This window comes from Schistocerca piceifrons, chromosome 1 (genome assembly GCF_021461385.2).
Source record: "Schistocerca piceifrons isolate TAMUIC-IGC-003096 chromosome 1, iqSchPice1.1, whole genome shotgun sequence".
NCBI lineage: Eukaryota > Metazoa > Arthropoda > Insecta > Orthoptera > Acrididae > Schistocerca > Schistocerca piceifrons.
This window is the reverse complement of record NC_060138.1, coordinates 1,020,588,647-1,020,615,268: the sequence shown is the minus strand read 5'-3', so window position 1 is coordinate 1,020,615,268 and position 26,622 is coordinate 1,020,588,647. Positions and strand designations below refer to the sequence as shown.

Below are 26,622 nucleotides of genomic sequence, written 5' to 3'. Positions count from 1 at the left end.
TACGAGCCAAATATCTGACTGGTTAAAATGTTATATTATACCGTTATCCATTAACAGTCATTCAGTTGAACCTTTTATAATTATCTAATTCTTTTAAAAATAGAACATTTAATAAACAAGTTGTTTGTACAATCTGCGATCTGAATAATTTTATGTCGTCAGGAAGTGTACGTCATCCTCATGCCAACTGTTTCTGTGTGACATGCACCTTGTAGCATCACCTCTGGAGGTTGCTAGTCATCGTGATCTTGGTTATTCTGATTCGGATTAGTTACAAAATTATTGAAATTATTTCCCTGTACGTGTAAATAAACTGTCTAGGTAAGCCACGCCTGTGTTAGCAGTATTGCAACGACTTATACCTCTACATTTTCTTTTTTTATCGTGTTCAATTTAATTTTAATGACAATGCGTGAAAACTCTTCTCTTGACTTAGATGCCTGTGATTAAAGAACTTTTGTAATTCAAATTTTATCGCATTGTATTAATATATACCAAGATAATATTAATGACAGGGCGCTGACTGATTTTTTTTCGCCTTTTTGTAAATCCTATTGATCATTGTAATAACGATATACTTAAAGAATCTGTGAGTAAGTAGTGTAACAGTGTTACCCGATTTAATGATTTTTATGGCGTTTAAATGAATGTTTCGTATAATTTACATCTGATATGCTCATTTTCAGGATTCGCGATGTTTCTCTGGGATTGGTTCACTGGTGTTCTGGGATATTTAGGTATGTTAAAAAAAACCTTATATGTTGATAGTAGTCAGTTTCTGTAGTGTCGTTGCAAGGCCTGAGACGAATCATCAGAACGGAGGACCACTGCATTGTCAGTTAAATCTCTTCGAATCCGATGATGTTAATGTTTTTTGTTAAGTCTCAAGTAGCAGCTGGTTCACTTCAAAACATTTAAATCTCTCAACATATGGTGTAATGCAATGACAGTTGCTTTCTTGTTTACATTAATGGTGTATACAAAAATTAAATGGCCCTGTTCCAAGCCATATGATTCCAAATGTTGACAAACATGGAAATTGACATTGGTAATAGATTACAGCAACATCATTCAAAGTGTCTGGATTTGTCAATCTACACTTGTTACTGTATTGTTTCAGTAATTCTTTTTAACCATTTCACTTCACAGTTCCTAAGGTACCACGAAATCACTCATTGTGAATTCCACGATAGATTCTTGGATAACCTGTGGAAAATTTATTGCCTGTTCCTTGTCTCATTCAAATTTACACCAGAGTTTTAATGGCTTCACAGTCCACGGGATGTTAAATCATAACCTTCCTAAATTCATTCCTGCTTTTTCTAGTAATGCTCTGATACTATTTCTTTGAAGGTAGATGACTACAAAATTTAAAAACTTTTAATCATCTGTTTCTGGTAATTAGATAAATTAGGACAGAACATTTACTTATCGAATAACCACCAAAGAGTTTGATAAAATTGGTTAAGGCTTTTCATTGTGTGAACCATACAAAAGATACAAAATTTATGGGACACAGTATAAAAGATATAGAAATGCCCAAACTCTCAGACAAGTGGCTTCCTTGTGGCAGAATGTTTAAGGGAAAAGGAAGAAAGATGATGAACAGGAGCTGGCTAGATTTATGAAATGGAGATAGCTATGGAAAAGTCATCTTAAATACCAGGTCAGGGAAGATTTACTGGACCTATGTAAGCCTCCTCTGACCTCAGGTTCTAAGTTGCTAAATCTCACCAGTCCTTTCCCTTCATGCCTCTTTCTTTTCCTTCTGCCACGAGGAGGAGCCACTAGACATGTTTTCCCCACTGCATGCTGAATTGATTTTTTATGTATCCATATTGTACACTAAATTCACAGGTTGACCCATATATTAAAAGTTTTAACAAAAGTCTATGTATATTGTTCTGAAATTTTGTATATATTCCAGCAAGCTTTCACGAATAGGTGTTAAGAATGCACTTGAACTTGCATAGGTAAATGTTTGTCGTGTTGACACAGCAGTGAAGGCTCTTTCGTGACAATAGAAATCCGTGATTATGTTGTGACTTAAAAATGTGTATTGTGTATACTGGCACAGTTAAAATGCTATAAAAACAGTAGACGTAGTTTATTATTAAGTTTCCCAACTGTATCACCCAATACACAAATTAAAAATTAAAAAAGGTCCTGTCATATTAGAAAGTGGAGTTAAATTTCATTTGCCATGGTCTTAATTTAAATGTTCCACCATATATCTTTCCATTGCAAAAGGAAGGAATCAGTTTGAAATATCCAAACAGATGAAAAATACATACCAGACATAGATTTGAACCTGAGACCATTGCCTTTTGTGGCAAGTGTTCTGCCAGCTGAGTATCAAATCATTTGCCTCCGAAAGCCAAAGGTAGCAGGTTGGTTAGTTAATTAGTTTCATGTTCCATGAATCATATTGCACTATAAATTGTAATGATGTGGAACAGTTTGTTTTACATGATTCACATTGCACATTAACTTCTATGACTACCTCCTGTCAATTTTGTAGGTTTCACACACACACACACACACACACACACACACACCATCTCGTACACGTTACAATAATAGAAATTCTTTGATGGAATAGGAGTTGTCAAGGAGACAGGAATTAACTTTTTCAGTTTCTTTACAAATGTTACTTTGCTCTGTCAGACATTTATATCACTGGATAAGTAAGAAAAATTTTACTTGCAGTATTATGCACCACTCTTTGTGTTAAAGATAACCTTAATGTGGACTAACAAATGTTGTTTTTCCTTATGGTATTGTAATTATTACATCCTTGTTCCTTTTGCGCTGTAGTGGATTATTTACAACAAACTACATGAGGAAATAAATATACTGTGAAGTAGTAGTCAAAATGCCCAAATCTGTAACAGATGTCTACAAAATGATCATGACTAAGCACCACGTGTTATTCTACAGCATGTTTTGGAGCTATGAAGACTTTATTTCTTAAAAATGAATTACCCCAAAACATTATTCCATATGACATTATTGAATGAAAATATGCAAAATATGTCAACTTATTGGTTTATCTCTCCCCAACAGATGCAATGAATCTAAGTGCAAATGTGGATGAACGAAATTCTAAACTGTTCACATTATCATCATTATGGGCACTTAACATTTTTCAAGTTTCCACCCTGTTTAGTATTTCTTCACTGTATGTTACACTTACCATTGGTGTACTACAATACCTCTACATATGCAGAACTTAATATGCTGCGTCTCATTAAAATTGAGTGAGACCGTTTACAGAAAACCAAGCAGTGACACTATCAAGAACTTTGTTTACAATTTCTTCTGCTGCCTTATGTATGCTTGAATTGATACAATACTAGTGTCATTCACAAAAAGAACTAATTCTGCTTGTTGTATACTAGACGTAAGGTAGTTTACATGTATAAGGAACAACAGCGAACCTAAGATTGCACCTTGGGGAACTCAGTATGTGATTTCTCCCTATTGAGGAAGGACAAGTTGCTGGTACATTCGTATGATTGAATTTTATGAGTTACTTTTTCAACATACTGATGTGATTTTTCTCTTGAACTGTTTGCCCTTATACTTCCTACTAAAATTAAGAAATGATTATTAAATATAATTGCTATCTGGGACTCCTCATTTATAGCCATTCCATTCAGTTCAATAGTGATGTTTTGCTGTTCTGTGGCTGGTTGTCCTGTCTCTCGTTTCACAACATTGCATGTAGCCTTAAGTCTGTTGCCATAATTACTGATTTCTGGCACTGTGTGCATGTTCCTTGATTTTTGATAACCTTTCTTAGTAACTTTGTAATAATTGCAGGATCTCTGCTTGTTATCTACAACAGATATATTTCCCTTTTCCTTTCAGAAGATACTTTAATCCCTCCAGCGGTCCATGATTTTTTGCATGGATATTAAATGCCCTTTCTGATTAGCTTATGTGGATAGCTTTTTCAAATAATATTGTCATGGAATAGGTTAAATTTTCTTTTACCATTTTGTTCATTATAAATTTCAGCCCAGATCATCTCTTGTAAACTATTCTTAAAAATGTTTATCGTGGAGTCATTAATTATCTAATTTCCACTTAGGAGTACCCATACTGTAGGGCACTGTTATTTATCGTAACTAATTGTGCACCATGATCAGAGAGAGCATTTGCTACAGGGTAAACAGTAATTTTTTTGCTTTGGGCTTCACCAAAGAAAACAGTATCAAGTAGGGTTCTGTTTTCTTTACCCACTGTGTTGCAAAGTTAATTACTGAGATCAAATTGCAGGAACCAAATAAGGTTTCCAGATGATTTTTTTTTTTTTTCTGTCAGAATCCTTCAGAAAATCGGACTATCAACTGCATGCTGCTACCTGACGGATAGCACATCAACGAATCCAGATTCCTCATCAACAATTTAAAATTTCCCACTGGGAGTCTGTATACGATTAAAATCAAAAGTGAATTATTTTTCAGCATGTATTAATTTGCAAGTGCACACATCTATGTGCTGATCATCACAAAATCTGTCTGTCTCAGTGTTGTTGAGCTTTTGTTCTGTGTTAATATCTGTAACACCTCTTTTTTTTCCATATTCTGCGTGAGTATGCTGCTGGAGTGTAATCTTTTATAGGCAATTTATCTAACCCTGCAGTTATTTGTTGCTCAGATAGGCACAGGATGCTTTCAGAGCTGTCAGAGTTTTCCTCAGAGACAAGAAACTCATCTACCTTATTATTCAATCCTCTAATAATTTGATGAAACAACCTAACATTACTTTCCTGTGCAGTCTTAAGCATTTTCTTCAGCTCCTCTGTTGTTTTCACTTTTTTCAAAACAGTGTGTCCAAATCCTAATTCTAACCTAAAAACAGTCCCAGTCTAGCACACTGTTTTAATCTTTCATGTAGTTACGAATCAGTGCATGCTCTGCTTTAGAGAGATGATTTATTCTGGAAATAATGTTTGTTTACTGAACAAAGGTATTTCAGGGGAAGAAAGAACATACTGTCATTTTAAAATTTATACATAGTTTAACATGTACAATTAGTATATCTTTAACCTTATATAGACATTCCTCCTAATTTTTGAAATATATCTGTAGATAAGGCCACACCAGACAAAAAAAAAAGATAATTGATTTTTTGTGTGATTAATGTTGTAATTAATTGATTAAATTCCAAAATGTTTCTTACAGTTGGGAGTTGGGCAAGGGAGTTATTACTGAGAAATATTTGAGAGAGCTGTCCATAAATTTAAAATTGTAGCTAATTGGTTTTCAAGTGCAGTTAAATAAGTTTGTCATCAAAGAAATGTATTGATTTTAGGGAGGCTCTTTGCTCCTGATTATTTAAAATGGAGTATGTCATTTATAACATTAATAAAATTTTAATGGTGTGCATTTTGAAAATTACACTTGCAATTTTTATTTGGTGTGCTTTTTCATTTGTGTAATGGAAGGCCTAAACCGCCGTAAGGCTATATATGCAGTCTTAGGATTGGATAACTCTGGGAAATCAACATTAATGCAGCTGTTGTTGGAGGAAGATCTCGTCGATCCTGTTCCATTGACCTGTAAGTTGACTTATTGAAAATTTTTGTTAAGATGATGATAGCTGCATGATTAACATTTTCACAGGATTATGGAAAAAGTCTGGCAAGCTGCTCTTCTTAGGATTGGACAATGCTGGTAAAACCACTCTTCTTCACATGCTGAAGGATGATCGTTTAGCTCAGCATGTTCCCACATTGCATCCAAGTAAGAACTTCCTTTATTTATTTGAAACTGTAGGAAAGACTGAAGTTTTGTTCAATAGAAATAAATTACTTCATTTTTTAAATGTTATGTTGGCTTTAGCACTTTCAAATACAGTAAAAAAATAGTTAATGTGCTGGATTAAAATTCAGTAGGTCTACATAGTTATTGTGGCTTATTCTAATAAATATATATTTAACTCTTGTTCATAGTATTGACTGATGTCAAGACATTGATTAGTAAAAATTGTTTGTCATGTCATGAATTTTGTAGTGTCTACTGGACACCATGAAAGGATTTAGCGCATAGACTTACATGTTAATCTATCAGAGATGTAGTACAATTATTAAATCATTGAAAGGGAACAAATTGTAGAAGCTCCTCCTCTTTCCTGGACACCAACAGGTGTTACCAATTTTGGAACTGTCTAACACGTGTAAATTTGATACACTGTTATTGTAATCTTTGTCATGATAATTTGTAAAAAACAGAAATAAAATAATAATATTCTAATAGTTGTACTGTTCCATTGCTATATACAGCTTTTGATGTAGACCCTACACACAGATTGTAGAGCTGAATGAGAGAGCGATTAAGCAAATTGCGGCATTTATAAATTCATTGCACGAAGCTGTGTGAAGTATATTGGAGTGCACTGTGTGTGTGTGTGTGTGTGTGTGTGTGTGTGTGTGTGTGTGTGTGTGTGTGTGTTGAATGGCACGTGCATAAATGATGTTTCAAGGAACTGTCAGCTGCTCAAAAGAAGCCTACTGTGGAGTGAAACAAAGGTACAATAGTGCAGAAGTAAGGCTGATCAGCAAGCCTTTAAGAAGCAAGAGGATAGAGAAACAAGTGAATAAGAGTAACCTGGAAAGAGAGGGGGGGGGGAGGACCACCACAGAAGGATAAGAAAAGTGAAAGAAAAAGAACAGGATAGGATGCATAGAAAGAAATGAGATAAGATTTATTCCTCTCATTACATACAGTTATTAGATCATTTGATTTGATGCATGGGTATCATGTCAAGATTTACAGTGAACATGTTTTCAAGAGTAATGCAAGTAGTTAATATTCTACATACATTCTTAAGTAAACACAAAAATACCAAAAAATAAGATATGTAATTCCTGTGTTTGGACTGTGAAATTACCCTCCATGAATTGTTGAGATAGTGTGAATGCAATTCATAAAGATATGGGAGAAGAGGAGGATGATGTAACAGGCATTAAAGGACAAAGTGCAGGAGTAGCATCAGATGTTGACTTATATTAAGGTGCCATGGTTGAGAGATGAATATGTATCTGAGGACAGTTTACTTCTTGTAAGTGAAACACAAACTCACATTTGAACCATTCTGCTAGATATGTAACAAAAGTTCATTTAAATGTAAACCAGACTTTTTTCTGCATTAACTAATGTATGGTGATGCTTTAAAATAGTGGTGAATGGAAGGCACACATAATTTGGTGGTGATTCTATCTCCCATTAATTATCTGTAGGGTAAAGATATGGAGAACCTTAATGTAAAAGCCTGTTTTTGCATGTAAAAGTCTCATAGTCTTCCAAGACTGGAAAGTTATCGTTATTGTTGGTTTTATTTGTAAACATTCAGCTATGTTGTGGATTACAATCAACTCTAAGATAGTTGTTTTCTGGAACAAGAGAAGCATTTTAGCCCAGCTCACATGCCATTTTCTTACCAGCCATTATGAGTTTGCATGGAATTCAAAATGGTAACACAAGAGTACTTAATGAACACATTACTCATAGCATAGTGTCAGTTTCAGAAGACAACCGGAGAGGTTATATTAGTATCTGTTATTTATAGCGGATGGTAGAGGGCTCTGATTACTGTAAATTGACAAGATTATTGTAAAGATAATAAAATACTTACAGCCATGTAGGTTATTGTATTCCATTGTTCAAAATTGAAATTAGCTCTGATATTTTTGTGTTTACTCCAGAATATATTTCATATATAACTAATCTCTCACTAAGTAACAGCATTTGTGTTTCATATAGCTGTTTGCTTGACTGTAGTTCTAGATTTCATTAGGCTTAATCGTGTTACAGCATTTTTCTTAGCTGCTGTTTTGGACTGAACTATTGCTAGATGTGTAACCTCTGTTTTTCTATGTGGGCAATTAGCAAATTCCTCATTGTGTATGCAACTTAGCTAATATAATTAAATTATTTTTCAGCTTCAGAAGAACTTTCCATAGGTAATATGAGATTTACAACATTTGATCTTGGTGGACATCATCAAGGTAAGTGAGCAGTTAAAAAATCCTGAATACATGTGTTGGAGGAAAAATTCATAGTTATAGCAGAGATGTGTATCACTACTTAAAGTTTTATTTCAGTCGTTATGACTAATAGTTCAAGTATTGTACCTTTTCACACCTGTCGTTTACATCTACACTCTGTGGATGCTGCAAAGTACATCACAGGGGTACTTCTTGCACTCTCTACATGAGATGTCTTTCTGTCATATTCAGAGATGGGCTGTGTAAAGAATGACTGCTTCTATGCCACTGTACATGCTGTTGTGTGCCTTAACATTAAAGTATGCCTTATAATGTAATTGGGTTGGTTAAAAATCTACTCACCAAGTGGCGGCAGAACACATCTATAACAGGTATTGCATGTTAACTGAATTTTCCATGAATTTGTAGTTATTAGGGGCCATTGGCTTCTTCTTCTTCTGCCAGAAGGATTGAAGGGGAAGAAAGAGGATTGACGAAAAAGGACTGGAGAGTTTTTAAAAAAAGGAGTAGAATTCAGAAAAATGGTCCAGAACACCGAGTCGGGAGACTTACCGGGTGGAATGAGAAGGAAAGTCTGATTGTTGGATATTGCACAGGATGAGATTTGAAAACCTGAGAGCTTAAATGTGGAAGATAGGGTTTTGTATTGAAAGTCACATTCTTCCTCCCCCATGAGGCATAAAAGTTGACAGTAAAACTGCTGTGTTCACTTTAATGTTCATTGTTGTGCCAGTATTATGAGCTTGTTCCAACAGAGCCAAAAGCTTGTCACAAGCAAGATGCTTAAAAATAAATTTTGTGGAGGTTGGATATTCCAAATTCCGGGCTTCTCGAATGCTTAAAACCCATGGTACTTTACATATGGTTGATTTTAAATCTGTAAATTATCATGCGGGTGTATACACCCTGGGACAACCGGGAAAAACCTGGGAATTTTTTCACCTGGGAAAAATCAGAGAATTTTTTAGAATTCCGGGAATTTTTTAGAATTCCGGGAATTTTTCATTGTTTTGGTTTTCAGTTAAATTTTTGTAATTTTAACTGCTACGAACTGATACACTAACAAAAAAATAGTACTGTTGTCCACTACTGTAGAATAGTACAACAACAATAAAATATGCACGAGAAAAAAAATTAAACTCAAATCTCAAAGGAAATATGCCTTTTACAACAGCAAAATGCACTGCATACACAGATGTCTGCCAACCAAATGTGTCGTAGGCTTTAGGACAAAGACTTCATAACAACAAACTGCTTCCGATGAGTGTTTCGTCATAACTGTTTACATTAGGTTTATTTGAGTTGCCAGTGGGCTCATGCGCATGCACAGTTGAGTTGTGTATGAACAGTACCTTCTCCCACTTCTGGCTACTTTCAGTGTGGCTGTTAGCTGTATCAGTAGTAACAACAAGCAGCCAGATGCTACCTGGAAAAACTTTTCTGGTGCATCCAAACTGCTAGATTTGCACGTGCGCAGAGCAGTATCGGTTGTAGTGGGAAGGAAGGTACTGTCTACATGATCCTTGTTTACATTTAGTAATTTTTCTGTTTCACCTTAGTTTACAGCTCTCGCATCAAGTGAAAAGAAATCTGATGTCTGTGGCTGGGAGCTACAAGTGAATCAAAATACGTTCACATAATTACGTAAGGCTAAAATATGCGATTTTATTTTATTTCCACATTTTTGGTAGTCAAGAATTAACTGCCTTGCAGAACAATGAAGTCATTTTTGTCAGTATGCTAAAGAAATTTGGCTTTTATTAATGTTTTCCACTGTTCGTTGAATTTCAAGTGCATGTTTTCATCTTCTAGCATGTACGGCGTTAGGCCGTAATAAAGAACCAAACATGAGATAACACAGTACTCGTACTCCCAAGAAAATTTACGTCCTGAAAACCTTAATACAAGGTTGGGACATACTTCGTTGTGAATCTGAACATAATGAATGTGAACTTTAAGCCAAATTATGCATGTTACTATGGTTTATGAAGTTCGTGAAGTATCCTCTGATGTTCTGTTTCTTTTATAACGTGATGTAAGATCTCTTAATGCTTTATACATAACAACACACGGGCTTCCTACATAAAGTAGCTGCGCATGGGCAGTAACGCCTGTTTTCTGGTGCTATCTAGCAACTGCTTAAAAGAATGTCTTTCGAACAGGTTGTGGGAAAACATTGCGAATGGTGGTTTGAAAAGCATTACTTTCAATGCAAAATTCCTTTTAAGCAACATGAATTATGTTATGTGCGAGAATGCGCGATGACTTTCTTAACCACAGAATGTTTGACTCTCAAATAAAACTCAACACTCTGAGGACCAGCCCCTTAGAAGAATTTTGAGACCAGAAGACCAGACATTGTCATTATTTAGAATTTTATTCTCACCTTTTTGTGATGTATCTTGGTGTGTAACACACGCAGAAAAAAATCAATATATGTGAAAGCTTAGCTTGTCTTGTACCTTATTAATCTTAGATAGCAGTATTATATGTAAAGCTTTGTTTATCTTGTAGCTTCACTGCATATATTAATTTAAACCATTAACATTTCCTATTTGTGTGTTCGCCCAACTTGACTGACGTTGCTATTGAGCGACTAATCACATGTCCTGTGCTCTGAAGATCTACTGGCAAAATCACGTGACATGACCATGATTGCTTACAAAAGCACATAACAATCTAGATTTCAGTGTTTCAGAAACTAACGTGTTGTGTTTCATGGCATTCAAATTTATACTTTTGTAATACGAAAGAAAATTGTAATTCAAAAATATGCAGCTTATATGTTGCTGCACATAAAAAAAATCTTCCCAAAACACGTTTTTCTCTGAAGTGCCGGAAAGTTCTGTGCCAGTGTATAAAACCTTAACCTATCAAAGGATTGATAGTTTTTACAGTTCTGAGAGAAAGTATTATGTCATTTAATACAAAAAAGTATTTTCATCGGGGAAAGAGTGTATTGTCATCAGGGAAAAAGTTGTCCTCCCCGCCCCCGGGAAAAATCCAGGAATTTGTTTTCCTTGTCGATGTATACACCCTATCAGTGTTCTCTGGTGAATGTAGTTCAACAAATTTGGGACCTATGCTGCTTGTTCATTGTGTTTTATTTGCTGAAAGGAGGAAGATTAGGACTTCACACCCTGTCAGTAAAGAAGTCATTAAACAGAGGTTGTCGAAGAATGGGTAAGGAAATTGACTGTGTCATTTATAAAGAAACCTTCCTGACATCTGCATGTAGCATCTACTGAAGAAGGAAAGCTGAATCTGAATGGGCAGGCAGATTTCAATCTCCATCCTCCCAAATGCAAGTCCACTATGTTAACCACTATGCCACTTTGCATGACCAGTTAAGTTGTTAATTTTTTTTCCAGTGTTAGTAAATCATATTCCAGATTATATCATGGAGTGATAGGACCCCAGCGATGGAAGTGACTTTTAGAAATTGTCTGTACAGTGACATAGGTTAATATCCCTACTATCACATCCTCTTTTGTGAGTATGTGCTTGTCCACCTTTCATGAGTACGTGCTTGGACCCCACAAGGCCCCAACCCTTGCATCACTACTTCCTTTCCATGCTGGAAGTCTCTTCCTCCAATTTTTTTTCCTCTCTACTCTTCATTGCCGAATGTGCTTGGATCTGGTTTGTGTTTAGGGCTCTCATTTTCCTGCCTTCCAGCCTTCTAAAACTTTTCATTTCTAATTATGTGGTCCTCTTGTTGGGTTTGACTTCTACTTTTTTTCTAAATTTTATGTAAGTGTGGATTGTGCAGGGAGGTGACCTAGTGTGGCACGTATTCCGACTTTTGACTTTCTCTCTTTGCATCTTTCTTTCTTGCAATGGTACTGTGCCAAAAACCCAGCATTCCATTGTGAGGGGGTAGGGGCAGTCAAATACCTGTGCAGTGGTAACCCTCTGTGACCACACAGAGATTGCACTGTTACTGCCTGGGCTGGAAACTTCCCATGCAATCCAAAAAGTATGTGCCCATCATGGCTGGGGCACAGGGGCTCCAGGCAATGGTTTACTGACCAGGTAACCATTGCTGTGGGTGGGAGGTGCCCAAGGGGAGAACCCCCCGTTTAGAGTGGGTGGTACCAAGATGGAATATTTGCAGCTAAAGTGAATTAAACTTCCTTCCACTGGTGGCCGCACAGCTCCAGCATTCTCTTGAAACTAAGACATATTACAATGTGTGAAGAAGTATGACCCCAAAATGTTCCCCTCCCAGGTTATGCCATAGGCGAAACATAGGGCTCAGAGACAAGGCAAGAAATAATCCCCCCCCCCCCCCTCCAAATACTGATTAGTTCTAGGACAGACAGGGATTTGACTACAGAGCCATTGTTCTGCATTGAATACCTTTTGGACAGGTTTGGGGAAGTGACCAAGCAATTTTAAAGAAGAAAAATGGCTTCATTCTGCTCAAAATGGCCTCTCTTGCTCAGTCACAGGCACTGTTTACCTGTGACAAGCTGGTAATATTCCTGTCACTATACCCCCCCCCCCCCCCCCCACCTCCAATTGAAATCTGCGTATTGTAGAGGGTATTATTTGCCGCAGAGATCTTCATTCACAGCCTGATGAAAAGTTGATACTAATTTGGAATGATGTGGTGTGCAATGTGTTCGTCATGTCCAGCAGCGACCAAAGACAACAGAGTGAATACTGGAGCCTTCATCTTGGCCTTTGAAGGTGACTTGTTGCCTGAGAGGGTAAAGGTGATGGGTTATCACTGGGCAAACCGTACATTCCCCTCCCATGCAGTGCTACAAATGCATGCGATCTGGACACGTTTTTGCGTTGCAAGTCCAGCCTTCGTAGCCTCATCTGTAGGGATTGCGTCCATCAGTTGCACACAAATGCTTGTTGTGCCTATTTCAACTGTGGAAGCACGATTCTCCCTGTTCACCGGACAGCACCATTTTCAAATAGCAGAAAGAAAATCCAGTAACACAAGACACTTGACTGCCTCACAAAAGAAGAAACCAAGAAGAAGAATTATTATCTACATCCTATACGTATGACAATGACTTAAGCTACTACTATGACGACGACATCCTCTGTAGTGACTGTGCCATCGCCCTCCGCATCTCCTACACCTGGCCCTCCGGGCTACTTAACTACGCCCGCTCTCTGGGATATGTACTGAAGACGGTCACACAGTGACCAAAATCGGTCTGTAAAATAAAGGTTTTCAGTCTTTATGACTGATGCGGCCATTTATCCAAACTATATTGCCGAATCATGGTGGACTATTAGAGATCACAGGCGGCCTCTCCAACACCATTAAGTGACATCTGTTGATGGAACACCTCATTGCTGTTAAACGACTCTGTGCCCAGGTCCACCATATCACAAAATGACAGAAACGAAAATGCTTTGATAGTTACGTTGCTACTATTGGACCGTATACCCCTCCTTCACAGGTTTGGAGGAAGATTTGACGCCTCTATGGACACCAGTATCCTGTAGCTGTACCTGGTATCTGTGTGAATGGTGATGTTTACACTGATCCAAACACTGTTGCCAGACATTTTGCTTTTTATAACACTTGAGGCTCTGCATCTGAGAATTATCAGCCCGCATTTTTGTGTCCTTGAACAGCAAGCATAAAGACTTCATTTACCATTTACTGCACGTCACCTGGAACCTTACAGTGCTCCTTTCAGTGAGTGGGAATTCCTCAGTGCCCTAGCCTGATGCCCTGACACGGCACCACAGCCATACCACACCAAATGCTCAGACATGCATCAGTGGATTGCCAACATCATATACTTGCCATTTTTAACTGTATCTGAACCGAGAGAGCATGATTGTATCAGAGTGAACACCCCCCTTGAGATCTACATCTACACCTACATGGATACTCTGCAAATCACATTTAAGTGCCTGGCAGAGGGTTCATCGAACCACCTTCACAATTCTCTATTATTCCGATCTTGTATAGCGCACGGAAAGAATAAACGCCTATCTATTTCCGTACGAGCTCTGATTTCCCTTATTTTATCGTGGCGATTGTTTCTCCCGATGTAGGTCAGTCTCAACAAAATATTTTCGCATTCGGAGGAGAAAGTTGGTGATTGAAATTTTGTGAGAAGATTCCGTCACAATGAAAAACGCCTTTCTTTTAATGATGTCCAGCCCAAACCCTGTATCATTTCAGTGACTCTCTCTCCGATTTTCATGATAATACAAAACGTGCTGCCCTTCTTTGAACTTTGTCAATGTACTCCGTCAGTCCTATCTGATAAGGATCCCACATGGTACAGCAGTATTCTAAAAGAGGATGGATAAGTGTAGTGTAGGCAGTCTACTTAGTAGATCTGTTACATTTTCTAAGTGTCCTGTCAATAAAACACAGTCTTTGGTTAGCCTTCCCCACAACATTTTCTGTGTTCCTTCCAGTTTAAGTTGTTCGTAATTGTAATTCCTAGGTATTTAGTTGAATTTACGGCCTTTAGATTTGACTGAATCATTGTGTAACTGAAGTTTAACGAGTTTCTTTTTAGAACTCGTGTGAATGACCTCACACTTTTCATTATTTAGGGTCAACCGCCACTTTTCACACTATTCAGATATCTTTTTTAAATTGTTTTGCAATTTGTTTTGCTCATCTGATGACTTAATTAGTCGATAAACAACGGCATCATCTGCAAACAACCTAAGATGGCTGCTCAGACTATCTCCCAAGTTGTTTATATAGAAAAGGAACAGCAAAGGGCCTGTAACACTACCTTGGGGAATGCCAGAAATCACTTCTATTGTACTCGATGACTTTCCATCAATTACTACAAGCTGTGACCTCTCTGATAGAAAATCACAAATACAGTCACATAACCGAGATGATATTCCGTTAGCATTCAATTTCACTACAAGCCACTTGTGTGTTACAGTATTAAAAGCCTTCCGGAAATCCAGAAATATGGAACCGATCAGAAATCCCTTGTCAGTAGCACTCAACACTTCAGGCGAATAAAGAGCTAGTTGTGTTTCACAAGAAGGATGTTTTCTAAACACATGTTGACTGTTTGTCAATAGACCATTTTCTTCGAGGTAATTCATAATGTTTGAACACAATATATGTTCCAAAATCCTGCTATATATCAACGTTAAATATATGGGCCTGTAATTAAGTGGATTACTCCTACTACTTTTCTTGAATATTGGTGTGACCTGTGCAACTTTCCAGTCTTTGGGTACAGATCTATTGTCGAGCAAATGGTTGTATGTGATTGTTAAGTATGGAGCTAATGCATCAGCATACTCTGAAAGGAACCTAATTGGTATACAGTCTGGACCAGAAGACTTGCTTTTATTAAGTGATTTAAGTTGCTTCACTACTCCGAGGATATTTACTTCTACGTTACTCATGTTGGCAGCTGTTCTTGATTCAAATTCTGGAATATTTACTTCGTTGTCTTTTGTGAAGGCATTTTGGAAAGCTGTGTGTAGTAACTCTGCTTTGGCAGCACTGTCTTCGATAGTATCTCCATTGCTATCGTGCAGAGAGGGCATTGATTGTTTCTTGCCGCTAACATACTTCACATATGACCAGAATCTCTTTGGATTTTCTGCCAGGTTCCGAAACAAAGTTTCGTTGTGGAAACTGTTTTAAGCATCTTGCATTGAAGCTTGCATTAAATTTCGAGCTATCATCCAGTTACCCCACTAATATTATCTGCAAGTTGCTCGAATGCGTGGTGATTAAACAGCTGTGTTGGTACCTTCAGTTGGGGGACTTTTGGCTTATCAGATAGGACCGACGGAGTACATTGACAAAGTTCAAAGAAGGGCAGCATGTTTTGTATTATCACGAGAATGGGAGAGAGTGTCACTACTCCTGCCAATTTAGTCTGCCTGGAGTGTGCTATTCAGTCAGCTTTTGCCCAGCATCAACATCTTATTGATGTCTTCTTTGACTTGCATAGGGCTGAAGACACCACATGGCATAACCACATCCTCACTATCCCCCAATAGTGGGGTCTTCTGGGGCTGACTCCAGATTTTTGTGCGGAAGTTCTTGTCTTGCCGTACTTCCCAGTTTCAGGTTCCAACAGTACTACTCATATGCAAGAGAAACGGGTCCCACAGGGCTCTTTATTGAGTGAGTGTGCCCCTTTCTCCTGTGACTACCAATGGTTTAGCAGCAGCCTTGGGATCTACAGCGTCAACCTCCTGTATGCAGACGACTTCTGCATCTACTATTGCTCTTCAACTGTGGGTTTTGATGAGCGCTGACTGCAGGGTGCCATACAAAAGGTGCAGACCTGGGCTCTATCACATGGCATCCAGATTTGTGCCGCCAAGACAGGACAAGCATTTTGTTACCTTCATACTGTTCATCCCCAACAGATCTATCTTGAGGACCAAATGCTGAATGTGGTAGAGTCTTATCATGTTTTGGAATTTGTCGTCAATGCCTGATTGACATGGCAAACTTAAGCAAATATTATGGTCACATCTTAATACTTATTGCTGTCTATGTAATACTGGCTGGGGTGCAGAATGCTCTGCAAAGCTCTGATCATGTCACATCTTACTTATGGGAGTGTAGTGCTTGGCTCAGTATTGCCTTCAGCATTGTGGATCCTGGCCCCAATACAACATTGTGAGGTCTGACTTGACATGTGCCTTTTGACCAGCACTGTGAACATCATACTTGTGGAGGATGGCATCCCTTCCCTACAGGTTATGTGCCAACAATTGCTGCTCCACTGTGCAATACACATTCGCTGCTCCCCTGAGCATCTGAATTATAGTGTCCTTTTTCCTGGTAGGATTCTCTCTCTCTCTCTCTCTCTCTCTCTCTCTCTCTCTCTCTCTCTCGCACGCGCACACACACACACACACACACACACACACACACACACACACACACACACACAGGCCAAGATCTGGAGTCACTGTTGCAGTTCACGTGCAGAGTCTCTGCTCTGAATTTCATCTTTCCCTACTGTCATCTCTTGTCAGGAAGAAATTGCACATGCCCCCATGCTGTGTACCCCCATCCTCAGATCTGCTGCAATCTCTCCTTTGGATCAATAGACTCAGTAGACACTACTGTTTTTCGCAGTCTGTTCCTGGACATCGTTGTATTTCCAGGCTAGGATGTGGTACACACTGACAGCTATATGTTCAACGGATGAAATGATTTGGATATAGTGAATGATGCTCCCTGCCAAAAGGATATAGTGCATTCATTGCAGAATTGATGGCCATTGCTAGAGCCCTGGGCCACCTTCGTCCTTGGCACTGGCAGGTTGTTCTGAATCAGCTGTTATTCCTTGAGTAGTATTCAGGCTGTCGACCAGTGCTACACACGACACCTCTTGGTTGTGACTATCTTGGATCTCCTGTATTACCTCCACCACGCTGGATGGTCAGTTGTCTTTGTATGGATGCCTGGTCATGTTGGGATCCTAGGGAATGAACATGCTGACCGGTTGTTCAAGTTGGCTACCAGGATGTTGACTTTGCAGATGGTGGGGGTACCAGAACCGGACCTTTGATCCACTGTACGCTAATAATTGTTGGAGGCCATCGTTTGTACAAATAGATTGCAAACCATAACAGAGAGCAAGACCATTTGGCAGTCTTCCATTTGTGCTTCCTGCAGGAAATCTACTGTCTTGTCAGCTTCGCATTGGCCCCACTTGGTTGACCCACAGCCACATCCTCGGGCATGAAGATCCGTCACACTGCCGGCGTGGTGGCCGTCTAATGATGGCCAACTACCTACTGGGCTGCCCTAATTTGGTCACCTTACAGCAAAACCTTAATCTTGCAGATACGCTAGTACCTCTGGTTGACACCAAAGTGGCTGATTTAGATTTTACATTTTACCCGTGAAAGTGTTCTTTTACTCTTCTCTGTGACACGAACATTAGCCTTGTTGGCCGCTTGAAGGATTGGAGGGGTACTCCCATCACCTGCTCTGACCCAAGGAGCGCAGACTGCCCTTGCTCGGTCATCCAACCTGCCTCCTACTCTTCTCACCTTTTTAATTCTTCTTATTGTTTTACATCCATCAATAGTTGACAGACTCATTGTCATTGTTATCTTTCCTGAAATGTTATCTTGTCTGTGTAGCTAGTTTTGTGATAGCAATGGTTGTGGAAGCACCGGTCAGATGCAAAGGGTGTGTTTCCAGTTGCGTAATGTGTCCCAGGGGCCTCCAGCTGCTTTCTGGGTGAGGCAACTCTCCCACTTTCACCCTTTTACCCGTTTCTCCCTTCTACTTCCTTCTGTTTCTTGGTTTTCTTGGTTCTTGGATACAATTGAGTTAATTAGGATGTATCTTAAGTTTTCTTCCTCAAGGGAGAGATGACCTCGTAGTTTGGTCCCTTTAATCCAGCCATTACCTAGCCACTTCTTATGGTATCTTGTGTACCATAGTAGTGGAGTAACGTTCTGGAACAGTCATTCTAAAAACAAATTAGTCACTTGTAGTTAATACAAATGCCTACTAAAAAATTAATTTCTGCTTTACCTTTTTTTCCAGCAAGAAGAGTTTGGAAAGATTATTTCCCTGCTGTAGATGCTATTGTTTTTCTCATTGATGCCTGTGACCGAGATCGGTTCAATGAAAGTAAAAGAGAACTAGATTCACTACTGACTGATGAGCAGTTAAGCAACTGCCCAGTTCTTATTTTAGGGAATAAAATTGACCGACCTGGTGCTGCTTCGGAAGATGAGTTAAGAAACGTGTTTGCTCTTTATGGACAGACGACAGGAAAGGTAACTTTTAAAAACTGCTGATCTAATACTATAAATTTTTAATTGTTTATTTACAAATGTTATTTGTGATTTAAGAGTAATTGGTAATTTGGTGTTATTTACAGGCTAAGATTCCCAGATCAGAACTTCCTGGGCGCCCTTTGGAGCTTTTCATGTGCTCTGTATTGAAAAGACAAGGCTATGGAGAAGGCTTTAGATGGCTAGCTCAGTACATTGACTGAAAAATCAGCAGTTGCAGATAAGGAATGTTCATGCAAATTTTGTGATGGGGAAGTATAGTGATTTCATTTCTAAGATGAAACCGTGTGAAATTTTGTAATATATCAGTTGCATTAAAGTGGACAGTCGCTTCATTAAGGAATCTGCTGCTCAAAAAAAAAAAAATCCATCTCAGTTATCATTTCTAAGCTGATGCTGATGTTTATTTGTTGTGAAATTGTTGATCCAAACCAATTTGTGTGATAGGATGGTAACTATTTGAGGTTACTTTGCATTAACTTGTAAAGGAAAAAGGGTGCGGGTGCACGTGTGTGTGTGTGTGTGTGTGTGTGTGTGTGTGTGTGTGTGTGTGTGTGTGTTGTAACTATTTATGTGTAAAACTAATCAGTGTAGAGAATATGTGATGACTGATATACCAATTTTCTATTAACAGTTTTTATCATTTGCTGTAACTGGTAAATGTACTGTCAATGTGATTTTCATAGGATTGTTAATGACAAACTTAAATAAAAACCAGTCAGCTTGAAAACATTTAGTTGCACTAACTGTTTGACGTTTACTGACATTAGTATAGTATTAAAGTTTTTCAGACATGTTTTTGGGAAAAAAATGTATAGTATTTTACAGTGCAGATCAGCTGTCAAGTGTACTGCGTCACAGTGCAAGTTAAATTTTTAGTTAGTTTATATAGTTCTCTTTTGTACCCAAGCAAACCTGTGTATTGTGGAGTGTTCTTTGAGCTTTCGTACTAAAACATTCATGTGTAGTTCATACTTTGACACATACTTTTGCATTAAACAAGAACAAATGAGTTATCACTTTTTATACAGAAGTAACAATTGTGTAAAATGCCATAGTGTATAGTTGGCCAAATCTCCATGTAGAACAGCTTTATCAGTGATAAAGTTCAAATTTTGTTGCAGTACTGTTGTGTTGTGTGCATGTGTAAGATTCTGAATGATATTAAATTGTTTAATGTAACAAGTTGTTGTAAAATTCATTGAGGTGATGGAATATTTGTCTTGGCTTTGAATGATTAGGTTAGAGTCTTATTAAAATAGTTGAGGTAAAATAACCCAAAAGAACTAATGTGTACTCCACTTTCTCAGTAAGGTAGAAACATTATTGCAAAAGGTAAAGGCTAGTGAATACAGCTGATAAAAATTTTGAGAAGCTACATAACAAAAAGCTTTGGTGTATATACATTCTAAAGTGCAAAAAATGTCACGTTGCTTTGTGCAATAACTAAGGAGTTCCTCAACATTCATACATCACAAGGTAAACTAAAGCCAGGAAACACAAATTTGCAGATTTTGGAAGATGTTTTAAAGATAGTGTTACACATATATCCTATGCCGTTTGAATGACATAAGTCATGTATGAAATGTGAAAGCTACAAGTGTTAAGCTGGTCAGTTGAGGGGGGGGAAATTGGTGAGGCTTCAACGTGGTTGACCTACACAACATTAGTAATTTTGGTTCCTCCTGGCATCAGCTATCCATGGTTAAAATTTCGTGACAATTTTTCTCCACCTGATTGTTCAGTCTTCCTAGCACAGAAGGGACTGCTCCGAAAACTTCATGGAAATCACCACCACAGTCCAAGAATTGCCTTAACTGTGTCACAAAATGATGTGCCATAGATACTATTTAGGTATATCACTTCAAACTGTTTTTCTAACAAAATTTCAGTCAATACTTTTGGGAGAATGTATGGTCTGTTATTCTCCAAAGTTATTTTGAGTTACCATCAGTCAATTTTCGGTTTAAGGAATTAATTGAAACACTGTCAAGGGATTGTTCAAATTTAGTCACTTTAAAGAAATTAAGGCCTTCCTCTTTCTGTTTTTCAGAATTATGATTCAAACACATTAGTTTTCATTTATTGTCCGTGGATGACTTTCAGTATAGGTTCCAGTGTTCCTAATATTTACAAAACAGACTGCTTGCTAATAACTTCCAAAGCAGTGTTAACAGGTCAACAAAAGTTAAAATTGAAGCCCTTTCCTTTAAATGTACATGATACAAAGGCTTTTCACTGTCATTCAGAAATCAGGAAAATTGAAAAATCTCTTCCACGCTTTTTGGTAGGATCACTGTGCTGCTCAACACAAGTAGTTGACACACATTTAAATTAACACACTTTATTGATAACGCTTTAATACACATTGGTCATTACATGTTAAAGACATCTTGTGAACTAATACATCCTCTATAAATCAATTTCAAACATATGTTTGATAAGAATGAAGAGCAGATGTGACAGTGGTAGCACAATGTTCTCGGCACCCTTTCCTTTAGTGACTTGCATTTCCGAGAGCTGCGTTGGTAGAACACCGCCTGTATCGCTTTGCTAGCATATTCCCCATGTGACATGAAACATACACACATTTAAGTCTCACATACACAATATATACAGCAACTGAATGATACACTTTCCTAGCCTACCTGATTTCACTCAAGCAGAAACTAAGGATAGTGCTACTCATTAAAATCTGGAGCCACACAAATGACCTGCCAATCATGTTCCTTGGTAGCCTTCTCAAAGTTCTTTTGTTGTTTGGAAGGATCTTTAATTTTTTAAATAACTGCATGCTACATTGGAACAGATTTTTTTTAGTTAATATATTTTCTAACATTGTCACAACGACAATGACAATGATGATCTTCATATTGAGTTTCATATATTTCACCCAACCGGCCAGTCAACTGTCATGTAAGTGGCGGCTATACTTTATCTCTACATTACTAATGCTTGCCACAGACTGACTGACAAACCTTTGCATGCTGAATACTGGATGGCTTAGAATTAGCCTAAATGAAATGGAACTTTACAAGATGAATTATGGCTGCTGGCTGCTTCTGGCATTGTGCACAATACCTACACAGAAAACAGCTGGACCATCGAGTTGCCGAGCAGGCTGCCCTACAATATATCCTGTGTTCCTGTTACCCTCCTGACCTCAACCTTCGTTAGTCGTTATCCTTTACCCACCTATCCCCTTCCCTGTTCCCACTCCAACACTAAACAATCCTCTATCCCACCAATGCACCCACAGTCTGTTTAATTCTCTTCTTTTTGACTCCCACCCTCCCCTCTGTCTAACCTCTTGAGTGCACCTAGCTGCCCTACCCTCTCCACACCTCATCCCTGTATGCTCCCACAAGCAGCACTTTACAGTCCTTCTGCCCTGCCATCCCTCCCCCTGCCCACCCAAGCGTCGTCCTTACCAACAGAGACTGTGGTCTTGTGTGTGTGTGTGTGTGTGTGTGTGTGTGTGTGTGTGTAATTCTGATGAAGGCTTATTTGGCCAAATTCTTTGTTTGACAGTCTTATGCCTATCTGCGACCCAGCATCTCTGCTATGTGGTCAGTAGCAACTACCCTTTTCATAATATTGTCATTATTCCATCCTGGATTTTCCATTGTTTGATTACACCTATTTAAAGACACGTTAAGAACAATTACCACAAAGTATACTATCAATAGTAATGTAAGGCAGGAGTAGAGAAGTTGGCATAAATGATGATTTCTTTTATATACAGAAGTATTGGTGCACCTGTGTGCATGTGGATCTACAAAAATGTGCCAAGAATTTTCACAAACTGGGAAATGTGAATACTTCAAGTAAAATGTTTCTGAATGAGCTATTTATACTTATCTTACAGACTGTAAATAACGCATTGATTAACGAAGTTTTGCAAAATACAGTTTGAATAAGAAATTGTGAAAGCATGTAAATGTATGAAGTATGGAATAGAGTGTGAAAGAGAGAAAAAAATATTCATGTTGGTAGCATAGCAAGTGAATCTATTCCATCTTTCTAGGTTTGAAATAGTTCTCTTTATATCATTGTGCAATGCTGTAATATGTTGACACGAGGTCACCACCAGCCACAGCAGAGACTTACGCCTGATGCAATGTGCTCGTCGACAGACACAGTAGAGCCTCACGCCTGATGCCATGGCTTGGTGGTAAAATATCCATGTGTGCAGCAGTCAGCATATTAAGCCTGAGAACTGTCATAATTGGCAAATGTTTGTGTACCTTATCCATTAGTCCCTTCATTTGATCATAAGATCCAGGCCTTGTATACTGTAACCTGCTTCATTTGCTGTTGCATTTTAGTACTGTGCAATTGTTTTGCAGGTGACATGAGCATAGTAATTAAACATTTTGAATGCTATGCTGTCTTAACATTTCCTGCAGTTATCATGTTGACTTATGTATACAAACTGATATTCATTATCTCAGATGTTCGTGTTTTTTTAACACTTCTTTTGAAACTGAACCTGAAAAATCAACTATTATAGGGCTAATTTGTATTTGGAGCAGTTAGAGAATAGCAGAAGAAACGTAATTGCCTGGAGTTTTTCAAAACTAAACTTATGGCAGTGAGACAACTTTTCATGTGAAAAATAAAAACACTAAACTGTGTAAACAAACAAGTGGATCAGGAAACAAACAGGAGTAGAAAAGACAATTATATCTGTAACAAAAATGAAATGAGACATATAATCAGGTGGACCACAGCAGTTATTTGCTAGATTCTCAATACTATTGGGTAGGTAGCATTAGAAGACATGTCAGAACAGTGTGGAGTTGTTCTTGAGAAAATCCAAAATTGTCTTCAGTTATGATACCAGAAGTCCCCACTGAAGAATGTTGGGTGCCTTTCTTTCACATTAAAATTTCTACATGATCCCTTTGTAGTGTGTTTTGCTGTCACATATTGGCTTTAGTAAGTCTTCCATCCATTCATCAGAGGCAGAGCACAATTGTGAGATTTCTTATTTGTGTGAAGCCATTCCTTAGTAAATTCACCCTTACCCTTGAAGTAAATGTATAATCATGTAGTTACAGATGAACCAAAACATTATGACTACCTGCTGAACAATATGTTGCTCCAACTTTGGAACACTGCAATGGTGATAGTGTGTGGCATAGATTCAACAAGTCCTTGGTAGGTTTACAGAGATGTGTGTTCCCCAATGTACACAGAGCAACCATGCAGTTTCTGTAAATTAGGAACCAGTGGTTAAGTGGACATGGAGCTTATGCCACATGTGGGCCATTCGGTTCAGATGTGGCAAATTTGTGGCCAAGACACTAACATGCTCCCCAAATCTCTGTATCTTTTCTGACATGGTCAGTTATGCTGCTGGTATTTGCCACCATGATTGAGGAGATGTTAAATAGCAGGGATTATAAACTACCATCATGTCCATGTAGAGTTAGCATTGAAAAAGGAGTTGCTACATAAGTAAAAGTCAGATACAAAGTCAAAGATACTGAAATAAGTAGTTTTTGCATAAACCAGAACTTATAAACGTGCTTGTGAGCTGTTACTGTAGAATAATTCTGTTGTAATTGTAAGTCTACTGATCGCCCCTCCAGAAAACTTTTATTTATGCTAAATCCAGGTGTGTTATTGAGTTACCTGTCAGGCAAGAAGGCTCAGTTTCTAGCTTCGAAAGATGCTGACAGGAAAAATGAACTAGAATCATTATTTGGCTGCTTGCGTCTGGTTTCAGTAGAAAATTTTTCAGCTCAATGCAGCAACATAGGCAGACCCTGATCGATAACATTTTCATAGACAATACTCATTCTCCAACAATGTGTATCTCATTCTTAAAATAGTTGGCATGGAATGAGGTGTACGTGGAAAGATATGCTAATGTGAAATTCAATATATTCCATAGTAAGCTGTGTCAATATCTGAAACTAGCTTTCCAAAATAGTTATCCAGAAAATACATTTAAAAAAAGGAAGTAAGACACAGATATAATCAGTATTCTGTCATGTTAACAGGTTCCTTGCATCTCCATTTCCTGTGATCCACTGCTTCCAGTTTAATGTTGCTGTATGCTATTGAATTAAAAGAGCTTGATCTCACTGAGAACTTAATGATTTTGTGTGTGTATAGATCTCCCAGTGGTAGTGTGGACACTTTTTTCAATAAATTAACAGAAGTTCTAGATAAAGTCCCAAGTATAAAGGTCAACATAATTCTGTGTGGGGACATTAACATCAACACTGTCATAAATGAGTCCAGCAGCAGCTTCATAAATATCCTTCAAAGTTTTGGCATGTCCCTATTGGTCAATAGTGCAACAAGGGTTACCACAATGACTGCGTCAATAATTGACCATGTGGCTACAAATTTGGACAGGGAAAAATGTGATGTAGTTGTAAAAGATCTCGGAGTATCAGACTATCTCTGTCAAATAACAACAGTAAAATCAGGCATCGGATCATACCCAAAACTTCAAGCCTACAAACGACATCTATCAGAAATCAAAATAAAAGATTTTTCAAAAGAACTAGAAAAACAAAGCTGGGATGAAGTGTATAAGGAAACCAATGTGAATACGAAATTCTTTAAATTGTCCACATTGTTTAAATTGAACTTTGAAAAGGCATTTCCAAAAGTATTCATGTCTGTATCAACTTCTCACAAAAACAGATGGATATCAGCAGGCATTAAGAAGTCCTCCCAAACACTTAAACACCTCAGTTCCATGAAAAAGATTCACAATGATCCAGAAATCTTAAGTTTCTATCAAAGATACAAAAAGATCTGTACAAAGGTGCTGATTGCTGCAAAAAAGAAATTTAATGACAAAATAAGATATAATGCAGAGAATAAAAGCAAAGCAGTCTGGGACGTTTTATACAACAAAAAAAAAAAAAAAGGAAACGGGGAGAGGCGAACAAACAGAATAACATACTGCTACTGCTAAGGGAGGGGGATAAGTTAATAAATGATCCACAACACTTAGCTAACTATGTAAATGAGTATTTTTCAAGTATTGCAGAGAAGTTACAGCAAAAATTCCCCAAAACAAATATAACACCGTAAATAACGTTGCACTAAATACAATGATGTTACTTCCAACCACAGATAATGAAGTCAATAAAACTGTTCAAAAACTAAAAAATAAAGTCAGTAGGCTTAGATGAAGTACCAGTGTGTGTACTGAAACAATGCATAGAGGTTATACAAGGCCCCTTAACAAATATAATAAATGACTGCTTCACATCAGGGACATTTCCAGAGCAGTTAAAATAGGCAAGAGTTGTACCTTTGCTTAAGAAAGGTAATGAGAAGATATAGAAAATTACTGACCCATTTCCCTGCTCTCAGTATTCTCAAAAATAATAGAAGCAATTGCAAAAGACAGCTTAATGAATTACCTGAATAAATACAATCTTTTAAGCGAATCACAGTTTGGTTTCCAAAGTGGCAAAAATACGGAGTCAGCCATAGTAGAATTCACAAAAACTGTACTTGATGCTCTTGATAAAGATGAGTGTGTCACAGGCATATTTTTTGATCTTTCTAAGGTGTTTGATACAGTCGACCACAAGATTCTATTAAATAAATTAGAAGCATCAGGAAGAAGAGGGGTAGCTAATGGTTGGTTTCGATCATACCTACTAGGTAGGGTACAAAGAGTAGAGATAACACATACTTCAAATAGATCTAAACATTTAGTAAAACACTTATCAGAACCAAAATACAATAATATAGGGGTTCCACAAGGTCGCTGATGACAGCAATATTATAGTCACTGAGAAAACATGAGAACTCCTTGCTGAGAAAGCAAATGAAACTCTCAAGGAAGTTTATGATTGGTCAATAAG

At 37.9% G+C, this 26,622-nt stretch overlaps 1 protein-coding gene across 1 annotated transcript; it reads left to right on the top strand.

The window, feature by feature from the left end:
* Positions 1-166: 166 nt before the first annotated feature.
* On the top strand, positions 167-19,210 carry LOC124716134 (GTP-binding protein SAR1b-like). The gene is made up of 6 exons (XM_047243152.1): positions 167-321; positions 687-737; positions 5,634-5,753; positions 7,952-8,017; positions 18,522-18,757; positions 18,862-19,210. The coding sequence occupies exons 2-6, from the start codon at positions 695-697 to the stop codon at positions 18,976-18,978; spliced, it is 582 nt and encodes a 193-aa protein (XP_047099108.1). The 5' UTR covers positions 167-321; positions 687-694; the 3' UTR covers positions 18,979-19,210.
* The last annotated feature ends 7,412 nt before the right edge of the window (positions 19,211-26,622 follow it).

Bases quoted from the DNA above. Each gene is read 5' to 3' on its own strand.
- LOC124716134 (XM_047243152.1), top strand. From the start codon at position 695: ATGTTTCTCTGGGATTGGTTCACTGGTGTTCTGGGATATTTAG. The intron at 738-5,633 runs GTATGTTAAAAA...ACATTTTCACAG, and splicing joins TGGTGTTCTGGGATATTTAG to GATTATGGAAAAAGTCTGGC. The intron at 8,018-18,521 runs GTAAGTGAGCAG...CTTTTTTTCCAG, and splicing joins TCTTGGTGGACATCATCAAG to CAAGAAGAGTTTGGAAAGAT.